This window comes from Paramormyrops kingsleyae, chromosome 21 (assembly GCF_048594095.1).
Source record: "Paramormyrops kingsleyae isolate MSU_618 chromosome 21, PKINGS_0.4, whole genome shotgun sequence".
In the NCBI taxonomy this organism is placed as follows: domain Eukaryota; kingdom Metazoa; phylum Chordata; class Actinopteri; order Osteoglossiformes; family Mormyridae; genus Paramormyrops; species Paramormyrops kingsleyae.
Genome location: NC_132817.1, coordinates 3,832,835 through 3,848,404, shown reverse-complemented (window position 1 = coordinate 3,848,404; position 15,570 = coordinate 3,832,835). Strand labels below are relative to the sequence as shown.

Below are 15,570 nucleotides of genomic sequence, written 5' to 3'. Positions count from 1 at the left end.
AGACAGATGCAAATTGCTTGGAAATGAGAGGAGCATGTGCAATCTGGGGAGAAACAGAGAATGATCTACATCTGAACTTGACAAATCGAGCATTATGTGGAAATTCAGTGGCTTCCTGTTCATGAAGGCAGTTTGTCATACTTGATATCCAGGAATGCATTGCAAATACTTACATGAAATTGCCTAAATGTGCTGATGGAGGTGGTGAGGGGCTGATTTATGAGCGCTCTCTCCTGGCTCCTTGCCAGCCCCAGCTGGTGTGGTGGCTCCAAGCTGGCTGCTCGAGTTCCAGCTTCCGAAATGCAACTGGTGGCAAGGTGACCCCGTCAGGTTTCGGATGGGACATATTCTTTCTCTTTCGTTTCCTCCCTCACTTTTCATGTCCTGCTGTCTTGTTGGGTGAAACTGCTTGTCGGGTGGTCAAACAGCACCAAGCCTCCCACCCTGGACTGAAGGGGGGGGGGGTATGTGACTGGACCTTCTGCCCCGTAGCACATCTGGGCACATCTACACGGATGAGTGGATCTGTCAAGGGGGGAGGGGCATCCTGAGGGGCTGTGTGTGTGACACAGCTTCTCAAATCAGCTCTGCCAAATGCCTGATTTTTTATCTGAACCTCCATTTGCACTGACCTATAGCCCAAACCCTCACACTCTTGCATTGGAGCCGTGAAATAGGTGCCGGCCTTCAGTGCTTGTGTGCGTGTGCAGGCCGTCTCGCTGCCAGGAAGCACCCGTTTGGCTAGGGTGTCTCCTGGAAGGCGGAGGCCTGAGACTGTGTGGGCCTGCAGTCAGAACGCAAATACCCACAGGGCCCTGAGGAATAGGAGCCTCCTGCTTCACTCACACACACCCCCCATTTACTTTATGGCAGCACATAAGAAAATACATTTACAAATGAGAGGAGGCCATTCGGCCCATCGAGCTTGTTTGGGGAGAACTTAATAGCTCGGAGTTGTTAAAATCTTATCTAGCTCTGATTTAAAGGAACCCAAGGCATTAGCTTGCACTACACTAACAGGAAGACTATTCCATACTCTTAACTACCCACTGTGTAAAGAAGTGCTTCCTCAAATACAGTTTAAAATGTTCTCCTGCTGATTTCCACCTACGGCCACAAGTATATAAGTATTTTTTGAGACCTGCCAGGAAAGCTAGCAGAGGCTTAACGGATGGTATTCATTCCACATCACCTCCATTCCACATCACCTCCATGTAACACCTCTTACTTAAAGAGCATTCTGACGGCCCATTAACAGTGCGATAAAGTGACATCCCCGGGGCCCCAGTGTAACAGACTTTGGCCCCATGCAGCTAAACCAGGTAACGCCCTCCCTGCCCATCTTCTGAGCCTTTAATCACTGAGCAGGCTGCAGGTTTTGTGCAAAACATTTTATTGGACAAAATGCATCAGTGTCACTGCTTTACAGGGGGCTTCATAGTAACTACAACATAAATACATTTCAATATAAGCAAAATAACTTAGACAAAAAAAAAAAAAAACTTGTGAAACAGTTCCTGTAAAATATGAAAGACCATAACTTGTCCTGCACACTGACATTATAGATCTTCCCTTTTAAATAATAATAATAATAATAATAATAACAACAACAACAACAACAGCAACAACAACAACAACAAAACAGCATTCATTCAATGATAAAAACTGCTGTAATGGCACATCTGAACATCTCCGTATGTTGTCTGGTTCCCCTGTAATCCAGCCAGGGGCTCAGTCCTGATCCGCAGGCTCTGGTCTGCTCCCAGGCCCTGCCTGCACCCCCCCCCCCGCCCCGCCCCCACTTCCTGTGCGGCGCCTCTTCCTGAGGCCACATGGACTCCTTCCTGAATCTCCGCTCCCTGTGCCAGGCTAGGAATGTGACTCCTCCAGTCGGGCCGAAATCCACCCCTCTCTCACCGAGACTGCTCTCTCTCTGTCCGTCAATGTTTCCCCTTTTTTATTTTTGTGAATTTCATCATCAGTTTGTGGGAATCCTCTCCTGAGCGGGCTGCTGTTGCGTCACACAAATCCAGTGCATCTCTTCCAGTGTTGGAGTCCTTGGTCTAGATCCTCCATCATCGCTCAGGGAGATTGATGATGGGCACCCACTGATCCAAACCGCGGCTCTCCCTGCAGAACCGGTTTACCTTGCTTAGAGCCGGATCTTTCCAAGTAGCAGGGTGAGGATTCTGGAAAGAGACAGGGGAAAGGGTTAGCATACCGAAAATGCCTTAAGAGAACACTAGGTACAATAGGCACAGTACATGCAGATTCTGAGAAAAATCCTGCAAGTAAACTACATCTGGATTGAGCAACACTTGAGGTCAGGGGCGCCGTAAGGGGGAGGAAAGCTAGGATGATTCCAAGGGCCCCTGAGTGACAGGGGCCCTAAAAAATTAGGAAAATAACTGGATTGGTTTGGACTGGGGGGCCTAATATGATATGCTTTCATGGGGCCCAAAATCTCTAGCAACACCCCTGCTTGAGGTTAGTGTTTCAGCTAGGAGGCTGGGGCAGGAAGGGGGGCATTACTTTTGGGAATTCACATGTATAAAACTACTCATCCTACTTCCTGTAACGGCTGTTTGCAGGAGTGTCTCACAGGACGTGCACAGCCAGCCTGAAAGCCCACCCCTAAAGCGGGAATGCGGCACCCGCCTGGCGGCCAATTAGCACAACTCCGGATCGCTGCCGCTCCTGCCCACAATCCACATCAGTAGCGCCGAGTCTGCAGCCACTTGAAAGGGCTTCAAGCGAAACGCGCAGGCTGTGATCTTCAAAGGGCCGTGCTCCGCATAGGTAATCCGTCCAGCTCGGCCTTTCCCAAATGCCATCCAAACCAGATTCTCATTAACCCCAGAAGCGCATTACTGCAATAACGCTGTTCCTAAATAAATGCGCAAATGTGCACAAAACTGCCGCGCGCAGCCTGGAGCCCCCTCTCTGCCGGCCGGAGCCAATTTCCGAGAAACAAAAAGCCGGATGCAGGATATCTGACGGCTTCGCACGCCGGGGAGCGACTGATGAAGGAGGGGGGCATGTACCGGCAAGTTCACAACAGGTGCGAGGAGGGGGAGTCTTTGGGAAAAGCGAGGAGAAAGGCACGTACGGTGACTAAGACGCAGTGCAGGTCGGCCGGCTCGCCCCCGGGGCCGAAGTCTCCCAGGATGTCCGCCAGGCGCCGCATGTTGTTCACCCGCAGGATGTTGATGTCGTTCTCGCAGCAGAATGCCTGGATGAGCGTGAAGTGGATCTGCAGAGCCACGCTCTCCACGTCGTCCTCGTCCGTGGCCAGGACGCACAACACCACGTTGTCCGGGTTCCTGCAGAAGGGGCGGCATGCGCGTTAGGGCCGGACACCGCTGCGTCGCCTTAAGGCCGGAGGTGAAGAGACGCGGCGCCCCGGCCGGAGGGCCGGCGATCCGGTGCCATCCACTTACACGTTGAGCCACTTCGCTGCTTCGTACACCCCCACCGTAACGCATCCCTGCGGCGCCGCAGAGCTGAGCACCTCCTCCAGAGCACTGGCCACAGAGTCCATCCTGAAGCACAGGACAAAAAATAACGACACACGTTGTGACGCGCCGATGAGTTTAACGTCTTTTTGCCGGGGTTCGGACCCCGGTCAGTAACGCGCCGACCAGCTCCCCCACCGCCCCCCTCCCCCGCCTCTTCCAGTAACACTTTTCCTGATCCGCACCTAAACCGTCTCGTGAGGTCAGTGAGTTAGCGATCGCTAGTTTAAGGTAAACTTTACCCACAACACGGCGGTCCCTCTTAACCAGCTGAGCGCGTGAGTGTGGCCGCAGCAGCAGCCTCGCGAGCCAGTGCGCGTGCAGTGCCGGCGACATGTTACCGGGCGCAAAAGACAGAGAGCAGAAAGCAGCCTCCGTTCAAGTTTCCTTTCCTTCAATAGTCATAAATTGCCAATATGCCCAGACGTCCGGGAGAAGTGCAAGGTAAAATCGACATTTTACGTTACAAAGCAGCATGTTAAGGGCCGCGTTAATTACACTTTATTTACTGCACGGAGTGCTAAAAGTCTGCCAATGCATCTATTTCCTACAGCGCTGGAAGGTCTTTTTAACTGTACAACTTACCTTTCTGCAGAGTGATCTCCACTAAACTCTTCAAAAGTCATATTGCACATAAAATCCAGTTAAAGGGTCGATATTCCCAGGCTGCCAAATGGAACAAACTCCGCAAAGGATCAGCAGTCCTCAGGATGCGTTATCCACGGTTCAACAATACCACCTCCTCTGTACGTCAGTCCGCGTATCTGAGGGCGCTGAAAGCGGTAGTCAAAGATAAGGTTCACAACTACAGCGTCTCTATTCTCACTTAATTTGCATGTGAAGTCCCGTTGGTCGTATTCTAATATATGGGGCGGGAGATGGGATTTGGCCGATGGGGATTGGGTAGTTTAACCGGAAAGTATTGATGTGACTGGAGACAACCGGCTGAGCAGGCGTGGCCTGGTACTCGTTGGCAATGTATGTCATAATCCCTAGCAACGCACGGGTTACACAAGTATTACATGTGCATGACACCAGCAAGCCACTCGACAGGAACACTTAAAGAAGAAAACACCTAGGCTATAAATAATAATAATAATAATAATCCAAAAGAAAAACTATACATTTAGATATTTGATACATTAAATTATTTGTATCAAAATTTGTGTAATTTTTTTTATTTTGGAATTACATTTCCGTTTTATTAAGTATATCTGAGATACCCATTTAATACACTTTGTTCCACAAATCAGTGTCCATTAGCGTTAGGTAGAAGTGAGAAATGAACACAAATAATGGTAAATCGCGACACCTGGTGGACAAATGTGACCTCATTTGATATGATATTGATATTTAGAGCCGAATTGTAATGCCCACGATACAAACATCTTAAACACACCCTTAAAATGCAAGAGAACAACAGTCCACACTTGCATCTATAAACTCCCTTCACCTGGTCAGTGACAGAGAAACAGTGTGTGCTCTGCATACAGGAGAAACAGGTGAAGTAAACTGCCCAGTGACCTTGAGAAAGTGATCCGTTGGTGAGCAGTTATGAGTGTATGCGGAAGGCGTTATTGCATTGCTCCGTTGATTAGACGAAACCTGGGGGCATGGGGGCCAAAGTCACCAACTAAAGGTGTTGTGTAAAACAAGGCTATCAGACAAAAGTGAAACACCAACGCACGTCTTTTATGTGTGCATTTATGGAGCTGCATATAGACTGACTGTAGTACCAAACCTGCGCAAATGGGATTGCGGCCAAAAATAACACGCTTCAGTTCGTGCGCGAGAAGTCATGTGATCAACTGACGTCAGCCTCCAAGGTGAAGACATCATCTCGTGGCAAGGTGATCTCTGTTTACTAACTGTTTGCGTGCAAAAGATGGAAAGTGGAAACCAGCTACGTTTAGAGCTCTATGCCCTCCAATAGGCGTGAGTCACTATAGCCAGACTGTTCAGGTAAACTCCAAGGTGAAATGGCCGTTTTATAGGACACGGCAACGTGCAGGGCAGCTTCAGAGTTCTTATCCGCAAAAATAATAATGCTTTAAAAGTACTAATTCTGTAACCGATGTACTTAAAATGTGGATTTGGGTGCCTTTTAAATTCTGCTTCATTATGCAAAAAAACGACAGACCAGCATTTCACTGGAAACACGACTTACACTTCATTTTGTGTTCAGGACTTGATGCAAATCAATAGAATCCAAAACTTTCTGCTGATCTGTACAGAAATGGGGGGGGGGGGGGGGGGGGGGTTGAGGTATCTGTCTTTTTTTCTTGTTGCGCACATTCAATTTCCAAACAAAGAAGCAGCTAGCATTTGACTTTTAATGAGTCACGCCTCTTAATCCAAGCCTTGTTCTCCTAAGGTGTGATTCGCGAGCCTCACTACTTCAACAACGGCGCTAAACGTTGTCAGAAACATTAACGTGCTGTGTCGTGCTTGACTGGAGCACATCTGCATCTGTATTCAGCGGTGAAATTACCCCTCTGGTTTCTCCACTCTTCAGGTGTTTGCATTACAGTGCACATCAGCCTTTAGTTTCTGAGCTTCAGTATTCCCGCATGCTGAAATCACCCCCCGCCCCGCTTTTACTAAGGAGCTGTTTGAGCTTAATCTATTAAAAACTTTTCGCACATTTATCTAATTCTGCATTTGTGAGCCTTTCAGTGTCATGTGAAAAATAAAAATGATAGAATGACCCTAGTAAATTTATTTGACAGTCTAAGGAACATAGTGTACTTACTACTACTCTCGGGCACAAATGTGCAGGCAACAGATTGTGCTGATCTGCACTGGAACTCTAGGTAAAGTTGTGTAATGGTTTCGATGTGCATGGTGAACCGATTGGCCTTGCATAACCATCCGGACTGAACCCTTTTGCTGGCAGAACAGTAGAAGTCCAGTTGGCTGACCCTGGCTGGGTATGTCAACATGGGTTTGGTGATCTGCGTCATGTTCTGTGTGAGAAGGTAGTTAAACCGCAGTGGGTGCTTGATCAAGACAAATGAGGAACTCCTAAAGACAGGGAAGGTCTCTGTGTAATGTCCCCCCCGCACACGGTGCCACTGGCCAGAGTAGGGCTGGAAAAAGCCTCAAGTCAGTACAACACATCAAATAGCACCAAGATGATTAATATCCGTGCTTGAAGCCTTAGTGTCTGAAGCTGTGTGCAGTGCTGTAAAGTTTATATGTTGCTCTCTGTGGTCTCCTTACTGCCTCTGCTCAACAGAAGTCTCGCATTTGGACTCTTGATGTGGTCCAGGCTGCCTTGAAGACGTGTGTGGGGCTGCGTAAAATGTAAAAATGAAGGTATGCTTTCACAAAGTCCCTCACAAGATCTTTAAACAAAAAAAAAAGAACCACTGTAGTGCCTGCTTTCGAGTGAACTTTTAATGATGCTTGGTGTAGTTTCAGAAGCTGCTGTTTGGTGCTGTGTTCAGTTCTCCACACAAGCCTCTGTTTGATGCTGTGTTCAGGTCACCACACAAGCTGCTGTTTGATGCTGTGTTCAGGTCACCACACAAGCCTCTGTTTGATGCTATGTTCAGGTCACCACAGAAGCTGCTGTTTGATGCTGGGTTCAGGGCACCACACAAGCCTCTGTTTGACGCTGTGTTCAGGTCACCACGCAAGCTGCCGTTTGAAGCTGTGTTCAGGTCACCACGCAAGCTGCCGTTTGACGCTGTGTTCAGGTCACCATGCAAGCTGCTATTTGACGCTTTGTTCAGGTCTCCACAGAAGCTGCTGTTTGATGCTGTGTTCAGGTCACCATGCAAGCTGCTATTTGACGCTGTGTTCAGGTCACCATGCAAGCTGCTATTTGACGCTGTGTTCAGGTCTCCACACAAGCCTCTGTTTGATGCTGTGTTCAGGTCACAGAAGCTGCTGTTTGATGCTATGTTCAGGTCACCACAGAAGCTGCTGTTTGATGCTGTGTTCAGGGCACCACACAAGCCTCTGTTTGACGCTGTGTTCAGGTCACCACGCAAGCTGCCGTTTGAAGCTGTGTTCAGGTCACCACGCAAGCTGCCGTTTGACGCTGTGTTCAGGTCACCATGCAAGCTGCTGTTTGACGCTTTGTTCAGGTCTCCACAGAAACTGCTGTTTGATGCTGTGTTCAGGTCACCATGCAAGCTGCTATTTGACGCTGTGTTCAGGTCACCATGCAAGCTGCTATTTGACGCTGTGTTCAGGTCACCATGCAAGCTGCTATTTGACGCTGTGTTCAGGTCTCCACAGAAGTCCTGGCTTGGTCTCGAGGCACCCTAGGCTTGCTCACCCCTCCCTGCAGCTCACTTTGTGTTCAGAGGTCTGAGCTCTGCTCTGCCTGAGTAATTCTGAGGTTTTGGGTGTAACGCTGGGGCAGTGTACGACTATCCAGTTTTTGAGTAGGGATGTAAGTCTCCTCACATACCCTGCATGGTGGGCTTCTGCACGAGTCAGCTGTAGCTCGCGTGCGCCGTATTAATCACGGATGTATTTCCTCCTGTGTACTTCGCTATATCGGCCCATTTCATGCAAGTTTTTACAGGTATTTGCTCCCACTTGTGGTATAAAAACCTCTTGAAATGTCCATATGCGCTTCAGATACTCGTGTGAAACTGCTGACTCCTTTTCATCAGAGATTTTTGGGTGGGGCAGTTACACCTGTTGGGAAGGAGAGAGCTTCTGGAGTGCATGCTGCTTATGTATGGTGTTATCTAGCTTTCGCCCGCCCCCCTGTCTCTGTTCTCACTCCCTCAGTGCCAGCCTAATTGCACAACTGCACCACAGTGTTCCTGTCACCCTAGCGCTGCTGCTATCCACAGAGTGTGTGTTTGCATGCAAAGTTCGGAGGTTCAGAGGCTTCCTGAGTTCACCGTGCGACTCTTCTTGCTAATGCTCATGCCTTTGTGCTGTTACCCCCATTTTTACAACATTCCCATGGGCTGAGGAGCTCGATCTCTGATTAGATATGTGCAGGCGGCTACTCCGGTGCAACCTGGCAGGAATTTAGAGCCAGCTAATCGCTTCAGATCCGTTCAGTTAACTGCACCGTGCTGTGGAATGTGGCTCACCGATGCCTGGGAATGTCGATTTTCCATTTGCTTGGAATTAAAACAGTGTATCGGCACAACAGACGCATTCCGATCGTCGTCGGGTCGGGAGGCGCCGGGCAAACGGCATGTCTGCACATTTCTTCAGTGAGGATGATCCGTGGATATCGTTCCCAAAGCCTGAAAGGCAGGTCTGCATTAGCCTCTACTGGCATATCAGTGCGTAGGAGTTGATTTCCTGTGCGTGACACACCGAAACAAAGATTTGTGTTGGTAGAGTGCCCCCTGGGTTAACAAGGGATGTGGCTCAGTAGGCAAGGACACACCCCTCCTGCTGTGTGTCCAACAGCCCAAATTGCTATAAAAAGATCAGCCTGACACAGAAGGATCGTACCATGATGTCATCAGAAGGTGGGGTCCTGGAGCCCTGATTCACAATTGCGTCGACCGAAACTGAAAGCTTGAACGGGGCACCTCACGGTCTGTCCGTTGAAGCAGAAGGGCCCTGTCGGTCTGCCAGAGAAGGATGAGCCACCAGGATCTGCATCCTACCTGCTTGAGCCAGTCCGCTACTCCTTGCCACCAAAACCTCTCCCTTATCCTGCTGTAATCTCAGTATCAGATGGTCTGCAGAGGCGGTTTTCATTAAGGACCCTTATTTTATCGTCCCAATGACCTCTGGGACGGTCTGTGTTTTTGTTACGTTCAGAGTTGCTAAGGGGCGGAAAATTTCCGGAAACTTTCCATTCCATGGGAGGTTAAGCTGGGGGAATTTTGGAAATATTCCAAGTTGCAAACTTTCCATGGGAATTGACAGGAATATATGGGAATTTACAGGAAAATTCCAAGAATTTTGCAGTGCTAGTTCCATTCCACCAGTGTGCACCTGATTCTGCTCTTATTGTTCCCTTTAGTATTTCTTTCTGGGGGGGGGGGAAATGTGGACTGGATTGGGGGAGGAGAGTAGGGGGACTGAGTCACCAGTGGTGACAGATTGTTTCACCCAAAACACCCTCCCTCCACCCCCTGCCCAGTATCCTTTGAAAAAGGCATAACTCAGCCAAGCCACTGCTAGCCTGTAATTCATCTTATTCAGCTTGGAGGGGCTAACTAGTCTGTTTCAGCTCTGTGCTCATGTGCAGAAAGTTGTGAGTTCAAGTCCCATGGCTGGAGTAGATTATTTGTGTCACTGCTGGGCCCTTGAGCCAAACCCCAATTGCTCCAGGGACCCTGGCTGAGCCTTATAAGTGTCTGCCATGTTAATAACTGTAATGGAAGTACTGAGATCTATGGACGGCATTATGGGAAATGAAGTCCGGTGCTTCAGCTTGTGGCACTGGGTTCACCATGCTTTGAGGTGGGTGTGACTTCATTAGGAAGAAGCCGCCGTGCCTGATTGCAGCCGTAGTACTGTGGATTCGTACCACAGCCTGGCTTTCCTCTCTCAGCTCACCTGTGATACCTGCAGATCTTAACACGCATACAGCACAACAGAGCCTGATGAATTAGAGCAGAGCCGAGGGGACCTGCTGTTGTACCATCGATCGCGATTCTTACTTTGTTGTCCTTCAGTAGAGGAATCAAGGAGGCTGGTGAACAGTATGAAGCGGATAGAGGTGTACTCGCTATGCTCACCAAAACCATGCATGTCAGTCAGTTATCTTCTGACTTTTGCGTATTTTGATACTGGATAGGTGTTAATATGCTAGATGTGAGTGTCTGTCTGCCAAAAGGAGAGCTCCCTTTCTTAGTGCAGACACTGCAGTATGTGTGTGTCTCTAAAGCTGTCTTTGGCCTGGAGGCACAGTTTAACAGTGAAATGAAGTGCATGACACTATAACAGGGATAGAGCCACACTGATAGAGAATGTGACTTGATTTTGAGCGGCTTTTTGGGGTCAGAGGTCGTTTGGTGGTGCACCAGACCAGTGCATGTACAGGTGGGACAGGAGGCTGCACAAAGGTGGCTTTGTGGAGAACTCAGACGGCTCTGATGCTTAGAAACCCGACTCTTTTCTCCACATCTGCACAGAAGCCCAGTGGCCAGAGGTTCAATGTCAGCGGTGCTTTCTGCCTTCTTGTGGGCGATGAAGTTAGCGGCTGTTTTTCGCTCCTGTTATGTCATGGTTGGCGAGGAGGTCCTTTACCTCTTTTACTGGAGTGAAGCTGAGTAAAGTAAGGTCAGGGCCACAAATAACACATGACTTGGGAGAGTAGGAGAGCCCATTTGTTTTGCCTCATTGTTATTTGATTGTCGCAAGTAAATCTGAAGGACTTTTTTTTTTTAATTCAGGTGTTAACAAAGGACACCTCTATAGACCTTCTCCCTCACACAGCACATTAACACTGCCCACCCCCCCACATAAGGGAATTTCTGGCCGATACCAATAGCCGATTATTTCCAGCACAGATGCCGATTGTTTGGGCGGTTCTGCTTAAATAACTTTAAAGAGACAGTCTACACAAATAAATAATGATAATAAAAAAAATACATTCCAGAAATAAGAAAGCATTTATTTTTTGGTAAGAAAACACCAACTCTGGCATACAACACCGAACTAGCTATATTTTATAACTATACGTCTTACATATTTATAGCATTTAAAACACAGAAGGGCTGATCATCAGGTGTGATACACGTAATTTTCTGTGTAATATCTTTTGATTCCGACACTGCACTGAATTTTCTATTGCTATGAAGCGCTCGCGTTACGAACGCGTGTGCGCCAATCCTTATAGGCACCATTTTAAAGGGAATTACAAGCGTTAAATATCGACTAATTTTTAACCATCAGCCGATAGCCGATTGTTGCTGTATCGGGTGACACTGATAATTGGCCGATACAATCAGTGCATGTCTAGTTACCAGGTGACCGGTTTGCTGCACCCTCATCTGGCAGAACATGCTGTCTTAGCGTCTTCTAAATAAGGAACATGTTGATTTAATATTTATTGTAGTGACTGTTTATGGTCAAAAGGGGGCCCAAACCTCAGGGGTGTTTGAGTGGTGGGCAGGTCACCCTACACTTATGTATGTACCGCATTCATGTCTCTTGTGTATCTCTGTTACATGGTAGCTACTATGGACTTACCAGAGGAGGAGGCTGTGTGTAAGCCAATACACGTGTGAAAGCATGTCACACAGCGTGCGTACACACGTGTGAATGTGTGTTAGGCAGAGTCTTTTCTTTCCGTCTTTATTTCCGGGGTCAAACATGTCCTAGAATCTGCCCCGCTGGGTTATTTGCTGAGGTGTGGTGTGCTGACAGATATATGGAGGGGTATCGTGGCCTGGGACTTAAAGTAATTACCTGAACCACGTAACCCTAGACAAGTCGCTAACTCGGCCAGGCCTATATATACATGCTGGGAGAGCAGAGCACGTGTCGGATGGATGGGGTCGTGTTTCCCCGCTGTCAGGAACCCAGTGTGGAGACGGTGCCACAGTAATCAGGTAGTGGTGTCTGCAGCTGTGTAAGACCGTGGCTTGGGCTCGGTGGGTAGTGCCGTGCCACACGGTGTTGCACTTCTGGCTCGGTGGGTAGTGCCGTGCCACACGGTGTTGCACTTCTGGCTCGGTGGGTAGTGCCGTGCCACACGGTGTTGCACTTCTGGCTCGGTGGGTAGTGCCGTGCCACACGGTGTTACACTTCTGGCTCGGTGGGTAGTGCCGTGCCACACGGTGTTGCACTTCTGGCTCGGTGGGTAGTGCCGTGCCACACGGTGTTGCACTTCTGGCTCGGTGGGTAGTGCCGTGCCACACGGTGTTACACTTCTGGCTCGGTGGGTAGTGCCGTGCCACACGGTGTTGCACTTCTGGCTCGGTGGGTAGTGCCGTGCCACACGGTGTTGCACTTCTGGCTCGGTGGGTAGCGCCGCCGCCACACGGTGTTGCAATTCGGGCTCGGTGGGTAGTGCCGTGCCACACGGTGTTACACTTCTGGCTCGGTGGGTAGTGCCGTGCCACACGGTGTTGCACTTCTGGCTCGGTGGGTAGTGCCGTGCCACACGGTGTTGCACTTCTGGCTCGGTGGGTAGTGCCGTGCCACACGGTGTTGCACTTCTGGCTCGGTGGGTAGTGCCGTGCCACACGGTGTTGCACTTCTGGCTCGGTGGGTAGTGCCGTGCCACACGGTGTTGCACTTCTGGCTCGGTGGGTAGTGCCGTGCCACGCGGTGTTGCACTTCTGGCTCGGTGGGTAGTGCCGTGCCACACGGTGTTGCACTTCTGGCTCGGTGGGTAGTGCCGTGCCACGCTGTGTTGCACTTCTGGCTCGGTGGGTAGTGCCGTGCCACGCAGTGTTGCAATTCGAGCTCGGTGGGTAGCGCCACCACACGGTGTTGCAATTCGGGCTCGGTGGGTAGTGCCGTGCCACGCAGTGTTGCAATTCGGGCTCGGTGGGTAGTGCCGTGCCACGCGGCACCGCAGTACATGTTGCACCTGTTTGATGAAGCGGTGTGTGGGTGCTGTGTTTCACCCTCACGTCCAGGATGTGTCAGAGTTGCATGAACTGTTAAAGCACAACTCACTGGTCTAGTGGTATGATTCTCGCTCGACTGAGAGCAGGATGGGATATGCAAAAAAAAAAAACCACACATTCCAATATACCTGTTCCTCCATTTCACAAATAAAACGCCATTTCATGAGCATCATTGGTAGGAGCGGCTGGAGGAGATAATGGCTGTTTGTTTAGTTAGTTAGTCATGTTATGCATGTTATCCACCATGTCAGTCATGTTGCGAAATAGATCTGTGGGTGGACAGGACTTCCTTTTAAAAGCAGGGATTCTGGGACCATCTGAGGGGTAGTCTGGCCAGGGGTCCTCCTTGGGGTGGGGGGGGGTGTCATGTCTCATGATCCTTTTGCTCTTACACATTCAGGCGACTCCGCGCTGTTAGTGTTTGAAATATAAACACCATGTGTATCTGCAGGTTAATGTTTGGACAGAAACCACAGGAGAGCAGCAGGCCGCGGGGATGTGGGGGGGGGGGGTCTTTTTGTTTCCTGCTGACTCACAATATCCCCCCTTAATGCTTGTCAGTTTTCACTGTTTAGTGGATGAGAAACTTTGGTATCTTTTGCCGTGTGACTGGCTGGTACAAATCTTTCTCAGGATCTGATCATATCCCTCAAACCGTTCAGGGAAGACAGGCATGTTTACACATCTGACCTTTCAGGTTTTCATTTGATTGAGATCTGAATTACACTTAGGGTGTTTTTTAAGAAAAAACTTTTCTTACACCATAACAAGGAACATATCCAAAAAAGCTGGTAGCAAGACTCCCTGAGCCACATAAGGGGAGCGCCGGCTTGCTTTGCTGTATCTGCGTGTGTGTGTGTGTGTGTGTGTGTTTAAGCACTTCAACTGGTTGTGTGAGTCCATACTATCCTACCCCAGGTGCCACATCACGGGAGAAACACGAGACGAATCTCTGTCAGCACTGATCCGGTATCTACATCGCCAGTGTCGACTGAAACATGTGGACGGTTATAACTTGCAGTGAGCACACTCAGCGATTGGGGCCCTGATATGGGGGCTCGTGCCTGTCAGTGCTGCGTTGTCATGTAGTGATTTTTCATCTTTTCTGTCACCAGTGTCGACTGACAAACAAAGCAGTCCAGTCTAAATCAGTTTGCTTCTGTTGCATAATTCTAACACCTCATTCTTTCTTTTGTGTGTTACATTGACGTAGGCAAATGCAGAGGAGCTTGTTTTGGTTTTTATTCAGGTTAAACACCCCTGATTTTATGTAGGTTCTTCCTAATAATAAGTGCATAAAATCATCCTTCTTTAGGAGTATTTGCACGTAGCCATATCCATGTCTCCCAGCTCACGGTCTCTGTGGAGACCGCTCGGTGTAAGCAGTGGGAGGCCGTGTGTTTGAAAGGTGCCACAGTAACACAGGTCACCGTAACAGGAAGGAACACTAAGATGTGTAAAACAGCACCACCTGCTGGTCCATGCTGGTGTGTCTTATAGGAGCTCAGCTAATCACCAGGGTTTTGGGCTGTTTTTGGCAAAGGGTGCAGAACATCAGGTGTGTCTGAATTAATAGGAATGTGGTAGAAGCTGGTTAACATTTCATGTGCGATTTGACAGTGGGAATGTAGTTCAATTCAGTCCCATTTGTCGGTGGCTTAACAGGTCTGGGATGTTCTGGGAAGGTATGCAACAGAATGTGTCAGTGCAGAAATGCCAGTATTTCACAGACTTCAAACAAGACTTTGCAAACTGTAATTTTAGTAACTAATGATCTTCCCTGATCTCAGATCAGACCTCCTTGTCGTTTTATGTCGTGTCCGGTAGCATTCGGGACAGAGCTACAGATGGCACTTGAGTTCCTTAGTTTTGAGGTAGACTGAGAGTCCATCCCACCCTGACGGCGTGACTCTCGTTGATTATCCTTGCTTACCGTCTCTGCCGTAAACCTGTCTTTCTGCATTTTAATTGCGTAACTCTGCGCTGAGCTGCAGCGGAGAGCGCAGTCATTCGCGCCACCTTGGCATCATCGCTGTATGCAGTAAAACATGCGGCGTGCCAAGTTTATGAAGCAAGCAAGTCTGTTTATCTGCTGCCCCGGGTTGTAAAAGGGCCAGGCTTGTATCGCTGTCCTTAAACTCAGCCATTTCTAGCACCTGCCAGTGGGGTGAATCGGAGAGGCGGCCTGAGCGCCGTCCTGCCAGGTCACCAGCAGCAGGAGGGCATCAAATCTAGACGGGACTCGGTGTGGAATTTCTCCCGGGTGAAAGCAATCCTGCAGAGGACTGCAGCTTGTGAAGGGGGACTCTGGGCTGCAGCCTGTTACCATCAGACTCAGCACATTGCTGCTCCTGTCTGCAATTCCATTGAACAGCTTAAATTCATAACTGCGTATCGGCTGTCAGCACCGAGCACTTTCTGCAGGACATGCACATAACACTGGAAGGACACTGTACTTTACCCTGTACTGCAAGCTGTTTCCATGCATGTTTCTGAGCTGATAATGTGGAGTCAAAGCCAATGCACGGCCC

General features: G+C 49.2%; 1 protein-coding gene across 1 annotated transcript; it reads right to left on the bottom strand.

Annotated features, from left to right (window-relative positions):
• Positions 1 to 1,376: 1,376 nt before the first annotated feature.
• On the bottom strand, positions 1,377 to 4,349 carry LOC111846472 (growth arrest and DNA damage-inducible protein GADD45 alpha). Its single transcript, XM_023816666.2, has 4 exons — positions 4,101 to 4,349; positions 3,441 to 3,542; positions 3,110 to 3,323; positions 1,377 to 2,189 (listed from the first exon to the last, which is right to left on the bottom strand). The coding sequence occupies exons 1-4, from the start codon at positions 4,148 to 4,150 to the stop codon at positions 2,076 to 2,078; spliced, it is 480 nt and encodes a 159-aa protein (XP_023672434.1). The 5' UTR covers positions 4,151 to 4,349; the 3' UTR covers positions 1,377 to 2,075.
• Positions 4,350 to 15,570: the final 11,221 nt, after the last annotated feature.

Excerpts from the sequence above, each read along its gene's own strand:
- LOC111846472 (XM_023816666.2), bottom strand. The coding sequence starts at position 4,150 with ATGTGCAATATGACTTTTGAAGAGTTTAGTGGAGATCACTCTGCAGAA. Across the intron at positions 3,543-4,100 it reads GGAGATCACTCTGCAGAAAG|GATGGACTCTGTGGCCAGTG; the intron begins GTAAGTTGTACA and ends CCTGTGCTTCAG. Across the intron at positions 3,324-3,440 it reads GCAGCGAAGTGGCTCAACGT|GAACCCGGACAACGTGGTGT; the intron begins GTAAGTGGATGG and ends CCCCTTCTGCAG.